Source organism: Chrysochloris asiatica, unplaced genomic scaffold, assembly GCF_000296735.1.
Source record: "Chrysochloris asiatica unplaced genomic scaffold, ChrAsi1.0 scaffold00140, whole genome shotgun sequence".
Classification (NCBI taxonomy): domain Eukaryota; kingdom Metazoa; phylum Chordata; class Mammalia; order Afrosoricida; family Chrysochloridae; genus Chrysochloris; species Chrysochloris asiatica.
This window is the reverse complement of record NW_006408658.1, coordinates 8,943,646-8,961,206: the sequence shown is the minus strand read 5'-3', so window position 1 is coordinate 8,961,206 and position 17,561 is coordinate 8,943,646. Positions and strand designations below refer to the sequence as shown.

General features: G+C 39.3%; 1 protein-coding gene and 1 pseudogene across 3 annotated transcripts in view; both read left to right on the top strand.

The window, feature by feature from the left end:
- Positions 1–9,472, top strand: part of RAB6A (RAB6A, member RAS oncogene family) — a 100,555-nt gene extending 91,083 nt beyond the window's left edge. The window contains exons 7-8 of one of the 3 annotated variants that reach the window (XM_006870280.1): positions 6,407–6,473; positions 7,426–9,472. In XM_006870280.1, the coding sequence (XP_006870342.1) occupies positions 6,407–6,473; positions 7,426–7,490 (132 nt within the window). In that variant the 3' untranslated portion in view covers positions 7,491–9,472. The remainder of the gene's footprint in view (positions 1–6,406; positions 6,474–7,425) is intronic. The other 2 variants (XM_006870281.1, XM_006870282.1) reach the window with 2 other exon arrangements.
- A 1,236-nt stretch (positions 9,473–10,708) lies between these two features.
- Positions 10,709–15,806, top strand: LOC102839497 (annotated as a pseudogene).
- The last annotated feature ends 1,755 nt before the right edge of the window (positions 15,807–17,561 follow it).

Genomic DNA, 17,561 nt, shown 5'->3' with positions numbered 1-17,561 from the left:
AAGATTGACATTGTCAAGGATTTCATTTTACTTGGATCCACAATCAACACTCATGAAAGCAGCAGTCAAGAAATCAAACAACATACTGCATTTGGCAAATCTACTGCAAAAGAACTCTTTAAAATGTTAAAGATCAAAGATGTCACTTTGAAGACTAAGGTATGCCATGGTATTTTCAATTGCCTCATGTCTGAAAGCTGGACAGTGAATAAGGAAGAACAAAGAACAATTGAATTTTGGTGGTGTTGAAGAGTATTGAAAGTACCATGGACTGCCAAAAGAATGAACAAATCTATCTTGGAAGAAGTACAGCTAGAATGCCCCTTAGAAGCTAAGGTGAGTCTTTGTCACACTTTCTATGGACATGTTATCAGAAGGGACCAGTGTCTGAAAAAAGGACATAATGCTTGGTCAATGAAAATGAGGAAGATCTTCAACAAGATGGATTGACAAAATTGCTGCAACAATGGGTTCTAATAATAATTGTGAGGATGTCTATGATAGTCAAGGTTTTGTGTCAACTTGACTGGGCCTGGATTGATTCTCATAGTTTGAGGTCTAGTGTGAGTAGCCAATCAATTGAAAAGATGTTTCCTCAGGTGTGTGGCCTGCTTCCAATATATTAGACACTCAGGAATAACTTGCTTGCTCTCTGCTGGGTCTTGATCTTGCATCTGGCTTGTCCTCTGACCTCCAGTTCTTTGTACTTGAGCCAGTGATCTGCTCTATTACTTACCGATCCTGGGAGTCCTCAGCAGCCTGCCTTCTGGCCTCCTGGACCTACCTGCCTCCTTGTCATCCAACCTGCTGATCTTGGTTCATCTGACCTGAACTTTGGACTTTCCCACATGTACAACAAGCATATCATATATGAAGAAAGCAAACTATCATTGAAAAGACAGGGGATAAAAGTCCAAAATGAATGTCAGAAAAGACTGAAATTTACTCTTTTTTTAAAATGTTTTATTGTGGATTATGTGATAGTTTACATGAGAGAACATTAGCTTTACAGTCATCCTGTTGTATATCGTTTCATTGCCATGGTTACAATCCCCTCCATGCATCATCAACCAGCCAAACTGTATACCCTGCAAGCCTGCCCCTCTGGTCATCAGCACACAGCTCCTCTCCCTCTCTGGGTCTAGAGTCCCCAGTCACTCCATCTTGCCATATCATCGTCTCTGCCTCCATCTCTGGCATCACCGTTTCTCTGGGTAGGGTTCCCCTCTTCGCTCTTCTCCCTTGATGGTCCCAGGGACCTCTGCTCCTGGACTGCAAAGTCAACCACTCCCCTCCTTTTGCTACAAAATGTACACCTTTACCTTTCCAACTCTCACAATCAGTCCTGATAGCAATTATTCACTACTGTGCCACATGAGTGCTATCCCCATCTCCTTTCATTAGCCCCGTCCAGACAGATTGGATACTACTCAGTGGAGTGAAATTTACTCTTGAATGTAGAGAAGTTAACTGGCTGGAAGAGCTGCAGAAGTATAAGAGTTAAACAGAAAATTTCAAAGGTAACTCAAGAACACTAAGCCTTATGATAGAAGTGCAAATACTTGGGAGTTAGAAAACCAAAAGGAAAGAACACATTAAACATTTCCCAACCTGAAAGAACTTAAGAAAAAAATTTAAACCTTGAGTTGCAGTATTCAAGGATTTTGTAGACAAAATAGGTGTGCCTGACCCACGCCTCCGTGTTTTCAGTTACCTCAAATGTATGTGAAAGCTGGACAATTAATAAAGATTGAAGAGGAATTGATGCATTTGAATTATGCTGTTGGAAAAAAATATTGAAAGTGCCATGGACTTCCTAGAAGAATCAAAAAGTCTGTCTTGGAACAAGTGTAGCCTGGATGCTCCTTAAAAGCAAAAATGGTGGGACTTCATCTCAAATATTTTAAACATGATATTGGGATGGACCAGTCCCTGGAGAAGGACATTATACTTTGTTAAGAGGGTCAGTGAAAAAGAAGAAAACACTCAATGAGATTCTCACAGTGGCTGCAACAGTGGGCTGGAACATAGCACCAATTGTGGGGTTGGAACAAGACTGGACATTGTTTGTTCTCTTGCACATAAGGTAAGCTATGAGTCAGAACCAACTTGACAGTACCTAACAACAACAAATTGTTTTTAAGGATACTTTAGGGGATATTTTTATTTATGAAGTTTAAAAATTATCTCAGGGCAATAGTTACAGGGGTTCATGCAGGAAATTCTTGAATCCATGAGAATTTCAAAATCTGTTTTGTGCTTTCTCCTTTTTTTTATTTTGTTTTTATTGTGAATTATGTTTTCGTTTACATGGGTGAACATTATCTATACACTCATCCTATCGTTCTTTGTTTCATTGCTATGATCACATTCATCATCAGACACCCAAATGGTACACCCCACACTTCTGCATCCTGGCCGCCAGCACACAACCCCTCTCCTTCCCTGAGTTCAGAGTCCCCAGCCACTCCTTCTGCCACGTCATTGCCTCTGCCTCCATCCCTAGTGTCACTGCCTCTCTGGACACTGTCTCAGACACTGTCTCGCATTTTGCTTTTCTCCCTTGATGGTTCCAGGGATCTCAGCTCCTGGACTGCAATATCAGCCACTCCCCTCCTTTTGTTACCAAACATTTACATTTACCTTTCCAACACTCATTGTCAGACCTGATTGCAATCATTGCCTATTGAACCACAGGAGTCCTTTTCCCCTCAGCTTTTATTAACCCCATCCAGACAGGTTGGAAACAATTCAGTGGAGGTTCTATCTTTCCCTGTATCCTCTGGAGCTAGGTTCCCTAGTGAAAGCTTGTAATCCAGTCACTTCTTGCCTTTGTAGTCCCCCCATTTTGGGTAGCCAATGTTTTAGTTCCCCCTCTATGTTGTCCCTGTGTACCAAGGGGGGTGGGAATGATCCTCACTGTAGAGATTTGTCTGCTCCTTTGTCACACTGCATCCACAAGCATAGGTCAAGATCATCCACTTATAGTGGGTTATTCCCTTTTTTTTCCTCTTCCCTCTTCTTTCTTCCTCTAGTCGTGTTCTGATCATCCAGCCATTGATGCCAGGTCAAATGGGTACTATCTGCAAGTGTGGGTGTTCTTGTGCATACCCCCTCTCTTTATATTAGCTGGATGTTTCACACTGTGTTCTAGTCCTCTGAGGCCATGTCCCTGCCCCTGGGCCCAGGACTCCTCAGATCTCGTCATACTGCTGGTTATCAAGGTCTCATCTCCTTTTGATCTAGATTATTCTATGGTAATTTTGGTTAAAATGTTCAGTAATGGTAGTCAGGCACCGTTCAGCCATGCAGTTACAATCTCATGGCAAAATAGATCAGTTTTCATGGAGGCAGTGAGGCACACATTTCCATATCTCCCATCCTATTCCTGACTCCTCCATCTGTTCCTGTAGGCATTTGAAGACCAATTGTTGTGCCTTAGATGGCCACTTGCAAGTTTTTAAGACTCCAAGTACTATACAACAAACTAGGAGATAGCACAGAAGTACTAAGTATGTTATTAGCCCAATTAACTGGGATGTCCCATCTAATCATGATTTTAAATCTCCAAACCAAGCAACCAAATCCCTTGAGGTGTTTGATTATACATAAGGAGCTTTAGCAACTACTCTTTTTATTTTTGTCCATCCTTGTTGTAAGTATACTTATCACCCAACTTTTAACCAGTTAACTTTTTACAGGTGTACAGCTTATTTACAGCGCTTCAAATAATTGGCTCTATTTCCATCCCCACTTTTTCCCTCCCTCCCATCCATGTAACCACTAACAAAGGGTTTGGTTTTTTTCTTGTCTTTTTATATAAATGTACTTATACACTATTTGTACTTTTCTGATTGACTTATTTCACTCCGTATAAAGTCTTACAACTTCATATTGTAGCATGTATCAAAACTTCATTTCTTTTACAGGCTGAGTAGTGTTGTGTTGTATACATGAGTGTGTACCACAGTTTTTTGTTTTATCTATTCACTTGCTGATGGGCATTTAGGTTATTTCCATTCTTTTGGAATGGAAATAACCTAAATTTAGACTACTAGATAATCTAAAACAAAATTCTAATGTCTACTTGTGCTTTATTGACTATACAAAGGCTTTCAATTGTGTGGATCATGACAAACTATGTACAACATTGCGAAGAAGTAGTATTCCAGGACACTTAATTGAGCTCATGAGAAACCTGTACAAGAGACAGTTGTTAAGACAGAACAGGGGAACACTGAATTATTTAAAATTAGGAAAGGTGTGTGCCAGGGTTTTATTCTTTCATTGTACTTATTCAGTCTGTATGCTTAGCAAATAATTTGAGAAACTGGATTATATGAGGAAGTAGCAGTCAAGAAATCAAATGACATATTTTATCACTGGCCAAGAGAGAGGGACTTCATACCTTAATTTTTCCAGAAAACTTTCTTGAGGGTAAAAGTAAGAGAAACAAGAAAAGTTGTGAAATTGCAACCTCTTTAATTATCTGTATCTCAGTAAGATATTTAACTTTGTGTAGATAATGGAAGCTTGACAGTTTCCTTGTGTGTGTTTTTGTTTGACTACAAGATCTACCAGTTAATCTTTGTTGTTGTTAAGTGCCATTGAGTCAATTCTGACTCATAGTCACCCTGTACAGGGTTCCTGGGGAGCATCTGGTGGACTTGAACTGTTGACTGTGTGTTTCACAATTCAGTGCTTATTCTACAGCACCACACCAGGAATCTTTTCTAATTATTATTGCAGCTTTCCCCTCTAGCTTTGTTAATTTTGTTCCTTGTCAATTTCATTTAATTTAATTTAGCAACGTTTGTGGAGCATTTGAACTTGCTGGGGTGGTTCTATAGGATCAGCACTGGACTGTGAACCACATGGTTGGCAATTCAGACCCACCAGCTGCTCTTTGAAAACCCTATACAAGGTTGCTATGAGTCAGAACTGACTTGACACCACTTAACAATAATAATGAGCATTTAAATTCTCACCCTTTTGCACAATATGCTTTACAGTCCAGTGAAGTATTAAAACTGCTTTTAATCTCATTTCACATAACACATCCTCAAGATATTTGTCAGCCTCCTGAGGGCCTCCTTGCATCTGCATTGTGCATTCCTCGTATTTTGTCCTTCCTTGGTTTATACCACTCATCACATTGTGGCATAGGGAATTGTCTAAGTCTGTCTTGTGAGCTCACTGAATTAAAAAACTACATCTTGCTCATTGTTTCGTCTCTGGAGAGGCTTAGACAGTGCCTCAATTAAGTAGGTACGTGACACAAGGGAATTACATCACACGTATTTTTAACTTCTACACTGCATTCCTAACCAAAAGAGAAATAATTGGAAAATTAAGCCATTTTGTGCTTAGGATCAGATTGGAGGCATAAATCTGTTTTTCCTTCTGTTGATTTTGTTCCCACATGTCTTTCATAGTGAACATTTTACCCCACTTGAGGTGATTCTCCTGTTCAAGATATTTTTTGTAATATCATACCTCAAAATCAAGCCAACCACTTCTACTGGTGCTTACTCCAGTGACTGAAGAAATACCAGCTCTATTGGATTTGAAAGATGGTGTTACTCTGTAACCTGGTACTTTCCTAAGGAATTTTCCTGGATAATCATGAGATGGACTGGCACAGTGGCAGCAGCAATGGACTCAAGCATAACTACAGTTGTGAGGATGGCGCAGGACCAGGCGTGTTTCATTCTGGTGTGCAGAGGGTCTGTCACTGTGGATCGGAACTGACTCGACGGCCCCTAACAACAATAATTATGGCCAAATTGATTTTTACTGTTCAAAAAGTTCATAGAAAAATAAGTATTTTAATTCCATTTTTCTACGAAGCTTTCTGAAGCCCCCTCACATATACTCACTTTTGAACCTAACCATTTATGAAAAATAGAAAAGTCTCTATCAGTTTTACTAAAGGAATGATCTGTTCTTACTCTGAGTTCTTGTAATACTTTATTTTTTTAAGTAAATATACAATTTTTGCTCATTTCATAACTGTTTGTTCATGCTTTATCTCACTACTTGGAAAGCAGCGAACATGTCTTCATTTCTTTTTATGCAACATACTGCGTTTCGTGTAATATTCATTAGAGCAATTTTTTTGTTACCGTTAAATGCTGTCAAATTGGTTCCAACTCAAAAGAGATCCTGTATAGGGTTTCCAAGGAACAGCTAGTGAGTTTGAACTGCTGAACTTGCTGTTCAAACTGACCTTACAGTCCAGTGCTTATCCTACAAGCAGTAGACATTTGAATATGCTCATGATGCTAAGTGAGAGATAACTCATGAGAGCCATATCCTTCAAATTCATCCAGTGGTTATCTACATTTACTCGATACTATTTGCTAAAATTTCCTTCTCAATTATTATATTTCTTTCTTTGTCACAGCTCTTCCGACGTGTTGCAGCAGCTTTGCCTGGAATGGAAAGCACACAGGACAGAAGCAGAGAAGACAGTATCCTTTTGTTTCATCAGAAAGTTTTACTGTTAATTCTTGTCTTTAGAGCCCCATGTGGTTGGCTAAGGAATACTGCGCTATTGCCTTTTACAGCCAAGAATTGAAGCATAAATGCACAGAGATTTTTTACTGCAAATGGTTATCTAAGCACACCTTTTACAACCTGCTGCTCACTTCACTTAATCAGTGAGGGGTCATTTTTGTTTGCATGCTTTTTAACGAGCAATCTCAGTCTTACAATCTTACAATCTCAGTCTCTTTAATTTTACATCCTGTTGGCTCTGGGTTTCTCCCCTACAGTGTGCTTTTTTTCCCCTTCCTCTCTTGCTTTTTGTAACATTTGATTTTTTTTTTATTTGTCATAGTCAGGAAATAGCTCAGTCTGAAGCTTTATCATGGCCTCTTACAGAACATACTTAATGAAGCACATCTAATTTTAGTTGGCTTAAAGGACTTTGAATTTTAATATTTGCATTGTTTTTCCATATGCAGACATTTTTGTTAAGCCATAGAGTTGTTAGAAGTTTATATTTGACTCTTCGCACTTACGACTGTTTTGTTTTCAAAGCCTTTATTATTTTTAATAGCATCCAGTGTTCTACTGAGTTAAAGTCCCATAATTTATTAGATTCTCCTTTTGTTGTTGGAACTCTCATCTAGGCTGTTTTTAGATTGTGATTATAGATGATTCTATAAGGAGTGTTATCTCCAAATGGTTTCTTGTGCCTATAGAATAATTTCCTTAGCATAGATTCTGGTGAATAGTCATGAAACTCATTCTGACCCTTTCTGCAAGTTTAGTCCATATTCTCACATGGTGCAATAACTTCATAGGAAATAGTGACTGTGTAGTCTCTGAAGTAAATAGGAATATAAGGGACTTACCAAAAAAGTCAGTGTTCAGTAGAATTGCACTTTTCCATTTATGAGTCCTTAACTTTTGTTTCAGTGATAGACATAAAACTGGAAAAGCCTCAGGAGCAACCTGTCAATGAAGGAGGCTGTTCCTGCTAATTCCTTGTGATATCTTCAGCCCTTCTCCAGAAGCTCATGGCTTTGGCCCCTTACTCTTTCATTGACTGCAGTGTGAATATTGGCTTGAACCTTTTCCTTTCAGTAATAACGTATTGCAATTCATCATTGCTGCCTGTCTCGTGGAGATGATCTATTAGCTTCACAAGCACAAAAAAGTCAGTGTCTTCATTATTTGTATTTTACAAAAAGCCAAAAGATTTCAGCATATTCCAGTGGTAACTTTAAAAATTAGATACATTTTCTTAACATTTTTTTCCTTTTTTAATGTTATGATAATGTATTTCAAAATGATGGAAATCTCAACAGTATGCGTGTGGCTTGGTTAAGGAGCAGTCTGTTCACAGCGCATTTGCTTGCTTCCTGATCTTCCCCTGCTTTTCTCAACCTCTGCCGTTCCCTCCCTGTACCCTATTCCTCACCTTCCATTCCTCAAAGCAAACAGGTGGTAGCAGAGAAGCAACAAGACCAAGCCCACTGCAATTATCCTTCCAATTTTAAGAATACCACTTCCTTTAGGCCTTTTGGGCTAAAATGTCCAAAATAATCCTTCAGCACTGATATAAATTACTTTGACCTTCTTTGAGGTCAGAACTCAGCTATCTTGGTGGTTAGTGCTTAAATAAGAAAAGGGTTCTGGTGCATATTCAAAATTTTTCCTAATGAACATACTGGGTACTTATAAGTAGAGGAACATAAATGTATTTCTCACCCAAACAAATGACCCTTTCACATGTGCTTTATTAGATTCTGGGAGAGAGACATGAACAAATGCTTTAGTATAGGTGTTAAGTATTTTTTTGTAATACTTTATTGTAAGAATCACCAAGTTCCAATGGACTGTTTCTCCCAAGATTTATAAATTGTCAAGTTAGAGTTATTCTATTTGTCAGAAAAAACTTTTAAAGCAATAGATTTCTCTTGGGCTTTCTTTGTTTTTAAAAACTGCTCTGCAGGCAAGACACTGAAGTTAAATTCCTTTAAGAAGAACCAGTGAAAGAATTTTAATTGGGCACCATGATCAAAGCTACTATAACCAATAGAAACAGTGATAACTAAATCTCACCAACAAAAGAACCCTAAGCAGAATAATAGATACTTTACTCAGGACATTTGAAGGAAACAGTTTTTTTTTATAAGCCCCTGTAGGCACATCTGAAAAAAAGCATACATAGAGGAGGGGAAGGAGAGAATGGAAATAAAATTTAATATTAATGCAGATTTATGCCTTATTTTTAGCATTTTTTTATGTTGGGTTGCTCAGGCTGGTTTTGCTTTTTATTAGAGCTGTATAGTTTGGCTAATTAACTGGTGATTTAGTTTTATATTTAAGCTATGATCAACCTTTTCTTTGGTGATATTTATTCTTTTGCCTTTTTTAAAAAACTACTATCAGTTTTTGGAAGTTTTGTTGAATATTTAGAGCTTGATCAACATGGCAATATGTATTTCCTTTAAAACACTGCAAACACATATACTAGGAGTATACCCTTTTAACCTTTACTAGTTATTGTGAGGTTGCTGTGTAAGTTAATAAACACATTTGTAAATACATTGTTTGCAGGAGGAAAACTTCTGAGTTATAGCTCAGGAAAATCCTGCTAAATTTATGTTGTAAGCATTACTTAACACAGTATAAAGGTGAAAAGATAAAAATATCTTCATACTTCCTCATCTTCTCATTGCAACAAAACCCTTTAACCGGGAACCTTATTCCCATCTTTTTCTTCTTCCTCCTCCACTTATTGTCACCTTGTAATATTCAGAGAGCACTTGGATTATTGATCTGAATAGAGAAATGCTTTCAGATAATTATTAGCCCACATACCAGTAACTTATGCTCAAAGACAGGATGGAGTTGTTAAGTGCTTTTATAATGCAATATTATTGTTAAAGGCAAGGGTTGACTCTTTGTTTTATTTTGACATGGCATGTCCTGAAATAAATATCAATTCAATATGGCAGATGGGTCATATTCTTTATTTGGAAGGAGTTGTGATATCTGATAAGGGGTAAGTGTCTTCCTATACTGTAGCATTTGTTTCTTTTTATGTATCTTTAAGAAAGTAGCCAGTTATGTGCTTTTAGTATTTGTCTGTGGCTTGGGATTCTTCAACTGAAGCAGTGAAGTATGATTATATTCCAGATTTTTTTTTTAATAAACATAATTTTTCTGCCAAAAATATATAAAGAAAACAATTGTTGACTTGGTTTCCCATTCCTGCCAAGATGGTAAATTAGCATCCTTTAATAAAATGGAGTCCTGGTGTGGCTCTGTGGGTTAATGTGCTGGACTCCAAGTTGGTTTGATCTACAAGGTCAGCGATTCAACCTCACAAGCCACTCCTTGGAAACCCTATACAGGATTTCTATGGGTTGAACTGACTCGACGGCACTTAACAACAACAACAAAATGATGTGAAGCTGTAATATAAGCACTGGAACATAAAGTCAGTTTGAATCACAAGGTTAGCAGTTGAAACCCACCAGCTGCACCTGTGAAACCCTGTACAGTGTTGCTATGAATCAGAAGCAACTCAACAACACTTAACAACAACAATAAAATGAAATCTAGGAAAGCAACAAAAGTGAGTAACTCCTAGGGAGTCAGACGACAGTTTTCAGCTGTTAAGGGGAAGGCAGGGTGACTGTAACATGAGAGAGAAGGCTACTGGTAGAGGCATTAATAGAATATATCAAGAAAAGTCATTTTAGTTCTCCTTTTGCCTCCGCACTCCCCCACCACACCTTTGCCTTGGGATCTAAACCCACTGTCATCGAGTCAATTCTGACTCATAGTGACCTTATGGGCTGTAAATCTTTATAGGAACAGAAAGCCTCATCTGTCTCCCAAGGAGCTACTAGGGGGTTTGAACTGCTGAACTTGCAGTTAACAGTTAAGTACTTAATACTAGAGCGCCTTGGGATAGGAGTTGGAAAATTGACCTTTAGCCAAATTCCACCTGTTGCCTGAATTTTAAATCAAGTTTTATAGGAAAACAGCCTACTTTCTCACTACCAAAGCAGAATGGAGTAGTGACAATAGACCAAAGAGCTCACAAAGACAAAAACATACACCATTTCTCCCTTTTTCAGGAAAATGGGGCATCCTATGTTTAGGGACAATCATAACTGGCCTCCACACTATAGAAGTGGAGGCCACAGAGGTAATAACCATAATTGATACCTGTACTATAGAAATGGCGGCTCCAGACCCAGCTGTGAGTGCAGGTGATAATAATAAGGCAGTAAAAAGGCCCTGATAAAAGTGAGAAGTTGATGAGAATAGTTCTGTAATGGTCTGCCCTTGACATTTCACACTCCACCTTTGCCTTTCAGAGCAATCTAGAAGCCCTGGTGGCACAAGTGTTAAAGTGCTCACTACTTAGCAGAAGATTGGTAGTTTGAACCCACTAACCATTCCATGGGAGAAAGATGTAGCCATCTGCTACCACAGAGATTTACAGTCTTGGAAAACTTATGGGGCACTTTACCCTCACTGAATTGAGTCAACAGCAATGGACTTGATTTGGGTTGGTTTCGACTATGACACTGGGAGATTGCCTCCTATAAGAATCGCTTGGGTTAAAGGTAAGGCCCTGACAAAAAGTACTGTTTGGTGGAATCCCTATGTAGTGCACACAGTTAAGCGCTGGGCTACTGACCAAAAGGTTGGTGTTTCGAACTCAACTAAAGGCATCTCAGAAAAAGGCCTAGAAATCTGCTTCCAAAAGATTACCATCATGAAAACTCTGTGGAACAGTTAGTTCTACTCTGCACACGCTGGGTTGCCGGGAGCCGAGTAATAAATGGACTCCATGGTAACTGCTTAGTTACCCTGGTGGGATGCCCTCCTTGAACACTATTAACAATCTGGTCTTTGACTCTTACCTAGAATTTCTTACTAGACTAGTAGCCTGTACCATTAGGGAAATCTGTACTCAACCAGCCAGAGTGGTTGGATACCTAAAAACTTCAGAAAAGAGAGTGGATATCATTGGAAGCAGACATACTTGAAAAGACAACCAAGAATTTAAAGATATCCTGGTAAATAGATAAGGGAAGATATTAGCAATCTACTCAATCATAAAATAACCGAGTAAAAGCATTATGTTTGAAAAATATCATTGAAATGATGAATACATTGAACAAATGGTACAATGGAGTCCATTGATTAAAATAGAACTTTAAATTGAGGAACTCTTCCAATCCAAAGCAGAAAAATGAAAACGTAAAGATAGTGTTATCATCCAGTAGCAATTCCAGAAAAAGAAAAAGAATTAAAGTGCTGAGAACAAAAACAATATGAACTTAGTAGTCCTAAGCATTTTATGGTGTATGGTGTATTATAGTTTGTTTAACTAAATTTTCTAGTTTGCTCCTGGCAGAAAGACATATTACAGACTGTTCCGTATTAACTTCAACTCGATTCTTTCATTTTTTAGTTCTAGTAGTGTTTAGTTGATTACTTACTTTTTTTTACATAAACAATCATGTCATCTGCATATAGAGATAGTTGTACTTCTTCCTTTCCAATTCTTTTTGTTTCTTTTTCTTGCTTTATTATATAAGACCTCCAGTAGGATGCTGAACAGAAATGATGCAAATAGACAGCCTTATCTTGTTCCTAGTCTTAGGGAAAAGCGTTTAGCATGTAACCAGTAATTATGAGTTAGCTGTGTTGTTTTTAAAAACGATTAAAACCAAATACAAGTAACATAGCTTACCGTTCACTCATGCAGAGTGTTGAAGTTAGTGGGTCTCTGTGTATTTACAGAGTTGTAGAACCATCACCGTAATTTTAGAGCATTTTCATCAACCATAAAAGAAGCCCATTAGTAATCGCTTCTTCAATTTACCTCAACCTCTACCCCCCAGCCCTGGGCTAATTTACTATCTGCTACCAGATTTCTCTTTTCTGGACAGTTTATTTGAATGAAACTATACGTGTGTGTTTTTGTTTTTTAAATCTTGGCTTCTTCACTGAGCATATTTTCAAGATTGTACCACATACCAGTACTTCATTCCTTTTCATCGTATGAATATACAGCAGGGCTTTTAAAAGTTAGTGGAAAAATTCCATTATCTTATTCCTTTTTTTCACAAACATTTTGAAGCTCCCTCATGCTCCCTGACAATTGATGAACACTTGAGTTGTTTCCATTTTCAACAGATGTTGCTATGAACATTTATGTATACATTTTTAATGCGGACATAGGTTTTTATTTCTGTTGAGTACCTAGGAGTGGAATTCCTGGTTCAAACGCTGTTTGTTTCATTTATATAATTGATTTTATTTAGAACTGTTAAATTTACAGAGTCATTGAGAACATAGTAGAGTTTGCATATACCCTAAACTCAGTTTCCCCTATTATTAACATCTCAAGTTAGGATGGTACCTTTGTTAAAATTAATGACCCAACACTGATACATTATTACTAACTAAAATCCATAATTTATTCAGATGTTCTTAGTTTTTACATGTCTTTTTCTGTTCCAGATACTATCCAGAATTCCACAATACATTTATTCATGTGTCCTTAGGCTCTTCTTAGCTTTTAGTTTCTCAGGCTTTCCTTGTGTTTAATGACTTTGGCAGTTTTGAGGAGTACTAGATAAATTTTCCACTTGGGCTGCTAAACTCAGGGTAAGCAGTTCGAAACTACCTACCAGCTGTTCAATGGGAGAAAGATAAGGCTATCTGCTCCCATAAAGATTTACAACCTTGGAAACCCTGAGTAGCTGTGAGTCAGAACCAACTCCATGGCACATAACCACCAAAATAGATTTGTTGTTGTTAAGTGCTGTCGAGTCGGTTCCGACCCATAGCGACCCTGTACAGGGTTTCCGAGGGTGTAAATCCTTACGGGAGTAGAAAGTCTCATCTTTCTCCCGCGGAGCGGCTGGTAGTTTCGAACTGCTGACCTTACGGTTCGCAGCCCGATTCGTAACCCCTACGCTTTACTGCCCTAAAAATCCCTTGTGCTTCATCTATTCAACCCTCCCTCACTCCATTCAAACTTCTGGCAACTGATCTTACTGTCTACAAACCAAGAGGTGTCCTAACCAAAAGTTAGTACTGGACTGCTACCCGAAGTTCAAACCCACCAACTACTCAGAAACCCTATACAGGATTGCTGTGAATCGGAACCGACTTGATGACACTTAATAAAAACAACAGTTGCTGAAGGCAGGGAGTCTATTACAACTCATGGCAACCGCATGTGTTCCAGGGTGGAGCTATACTGACTGCATAAGGGTTTCAAGACCTTTGGGAAACAGATCTCTAGGCTTTTCTTGTGAGGATCTCCTAGGTGGGTTTAAACACACAACCCTTTGGTTGGTATTCAAGTGCCTAAGTACCTGGGGATTCCTATTTTCTCTACTGTTAAAGTGCCTTTTCTAAAATGTCACATATACTTGGGATAATACAGTATTTCCATATTTCGTTCACTTAGTATGCATTTAAGTTTATTCATGTCTTTTTTTTCTCCTTCTTCTTTCATCTGCCTCCTGGCCTCCAGCTCTCAGTCCCTCTCTTTCCATGAATCTAGATTCTCAGCTGCTTCCTCTCTCCATGTCCCCATCTCTGCCTCCATTTCTGGTGTCGCTGCTTCTCTGGATAGGGTCCTGCATTCTGCTTGTGCTCTTCTCCCTTGATGGTCCTAGGGTCCTCTGTTTCTGGACTGTAAGATTAACTACAACCCAGTTTTTGTTATGAAACTTTTACCTTTACAATTGTGACAGTTGCAATTAACTATCGTATAATAAGAATCTTATCCCCATCTTTTTTTACCAGACCCATCTAGACAAGATGAAAACTCTTCTGTGGGGACTCTGTCTTCCCCACACACTCTTAAACTAAACTCCCTCTTGAAACCTTGTAAGCAGTCACTTTGAGCCTTTATCACACCCTCATTTTAGGTAGCCAATGTCAAAGTTGCCCATCCCTATCTACCATGTATACAGAGGAGATAACAATGATCCTTTATGTGAAAGACTCCTTTCCTCTCTGTTGGTATTTTGAAATGGTACCTCCTGAGTATAGGTCAAGTTCATGAAATTGTAGCAATTTACCTTTTTTTACTTTATCAAAAAACTCTGTTATTTTTGTCTTCCTCTAGTCAAGTTCTGATTATCAAGCCATTGAGGGCAAGGTCAAATGGGTACTGTCTGTAAGTTTGGGTTTTTTTGTGCATCTCCCCTCACTTCATATCAGCTGGATGCTTCACTCTCAGCTCTAGCCCTCTGTGACTGTGTCCTTGTCCATGGGCTCAAGTGTCCTCGGGTCTCACCACACTTTGGACCAACCAGCCCTTCCTCTTTTCTCTCTCATCTCCAGGTCAACGGGATTCAATGGACTGGGGTTGAACTCAGCCCATTTCTTCATTGCTGCCTTTCCCCTCTTCCACTCACCAGTAGACCAATGTGGTCCACAAGCTTACATGCCTGCTCATGTGTTCCTTTAAGTTTCAGTCTTGGCGGGTATTCATGTCTTTTTGTATCTTTATTGATGAGTAATACTCTCAGGTGGAAGCCTGAACCTACCCAGAGAAGCAGTAATGCCTGAAATGGAGGCAGAGATGATGACATGGAGCGATGGAGCAGCTGGAGACTTTAGATCCAGAGAGGGAGAGCAACTGTGTGCTGAAAACCTGGGGGGTACGGGGAAGGATTGCATGGAGGGGATTGTAACCATGGCAATAAGACAATATATGATAGAATGAGCGTAAAACTAATGTGCTCCCACGTAAACTATCACATAATTCACAATAAAACATTTAAAACAAAAAAAAGTACCTGGGAACATGACCGGTGGGTTGTATAGTAAGACTTAAGTTTCACTGTGTAAGAAACTTCCAAACTGAAAGAATGGTGGGCCAGCAGGAGGCTGATGAAGGAGCTTGAAGAAATTGCAAATGTGGGATGAGAAACTACCTTAACATCCATGTTGATGAAGCTAATTTATTGACTTGGCAAGGGCTTATTGTTCATGGCCTTTGGAATCAAAATTAACTTTCCAACAGAGTACCTGTTCAAACTACTGAAGATCACATTTACAACAAATCTGCCACCCAGACATTGATGAAAAGGGTCAGGTTTGCCTGCCAGTAATTAGTGCTGAAAACTGGAAGCCAGAAACCAAAACTGACCAAGTAATCCAGTCCCTCATAGCACTGGCCAACGCCCCCCACCTGCTCTGGGCTGACCTAGCTGAAGAATAAGGACCATAAAAAATGCTGTAAGAACACTGAAGAGCTTACATAGAAATATGGGGAAAAGTGACCTGTGGACTAAAAATCTGCGGTGAATGATTTCAGCAAGTATGAAGAGACCCCAGCAGTGCATTCAGATTCCCCTGCAAAGCAGGACTCTGGAGAATTGATGCGTGCCACTGCCTAGCGTGTCCGCTTATGACAGTTACTAACTTTCTACAGTTTTCTTAATTAAAAGTGGTTTAGGCAACCTGTGAAGAAAGGATTAAAAATGTACGATATTCTAGTTCTCTGTTTTAAAAATCACTGCTTCAACCCATTTTCCAAGAATGGTGTTTACTTACTTCTCCAAATGTATCCAAAACCTGACATTCATTAGCCCATATATGGTTGTGTTGTTTTTGTTTTTTTTCCCAAAGTTGGGGAGAAAAATGGTGGTGGCTCACCTTCCCCTGCCCTCACAAATTCCACTTTTCTTGTCTTCAGTTTATAGTTTCCACCTGTTTACTTCTCCAGATCCAGGCCTGTCTCCTTTGCAAAAGAGAAAAGACACTACTGGCATTTGGGTTGGCCCTTGAGCTGCACCGCCAGGTGTGGGAGTTGGTCCCAGTTCTCCCGACTCCACAGTGTATAAATAGCATCTGTTTTTTCAAAAAAAAATTAAAAACCAAACTTATTTAAAAAAAAAAAAAAAGTTGTAAAAAGGGAAGCCCAGCTTTTATGTAAAACATGGCACTAATGTTGATTAAAAGGGCAAACCCCACTGCCTGCGTGGTGGTTCACCTGCTACCCTCATCCCCAGCTTTGGCACTAGCTGGCTGAGGGAAACCCACAGTAACAGGTCTGTGGTGCCTGAGGGGTGGTCCCAACAGCTGGAAGACTCTGATCTGACCAGAAAGGCTTCTCAGGCCCAAGGTCAGCCCACCTCACCTCAGCCCTTTATGGAAGATCAGCTAGCCCTTGCATGTGAAGCTAAAGCCAGAACATCCACGTGAAACACATACACACACACCCGTCACCAGGCACTGTTTGAATACGCCACGGAGCTTGCGCTCCACCTCTTCTGAGCTGCAGCCCCTCACTCCCACACCCCCATGACACATCTCAGTCCTTTGTGGGCTCGGAACTGGCAGGACCTGGCTTTAGATGGCATTGGTCTGGAGTTGGTGTCGTGCCTGCTGACCGCTCAGGAGCCCGCCAGCTCAGGAACAAGATGACCTTCCCTCTCCCGCTTTGGATTCACCGCCTTTGTAGAAAGCCACCCTCGATTTGAAGCTCACTCAGTGATATCCTTTCAATGTGTTTTATATTGTTTGACTGCCTTTTTGTTGTAGAAATCAAAATTGACCTTAGACTTAAAAAACTTCCAAAATGGCTGCAAACTTTTGCAATCATGAGCGTTTCTTGTTCCTGTTGCTCTGCGTTCCTGCCAGCATTTGGTGTTTTTTGTTGTTTTGAATGCTTAAATGTGTTAGTGTTGTCTCTTTGTTGTTTCCTCATTTTAATTTGTATTTTAAAGTGTACATTCCAGTGATATTTGTTAGTTACAATGTTGTATAACCATTACTAATTTTTTTTTTAAGTTTTTATTGTGAACTGAGTGATAGATTATATGGGAGAACATCGGTTTTACACCATTTCATTGCAATAATTACAATCTTCATGCATCATCATTCAACAGTATTTGCTTCTATTCCCTCTGGGGTTTTTTTTGGGGGGGGAGCACATGTACACAAAAACACTCAGGAATATATAATAATTTAAACCACCAAAGAGCACATTCTGCAAGCCTGCCTTCTGGCTGCCAGCACTTAGTCTTTCCCTTTCTGTAATTCCA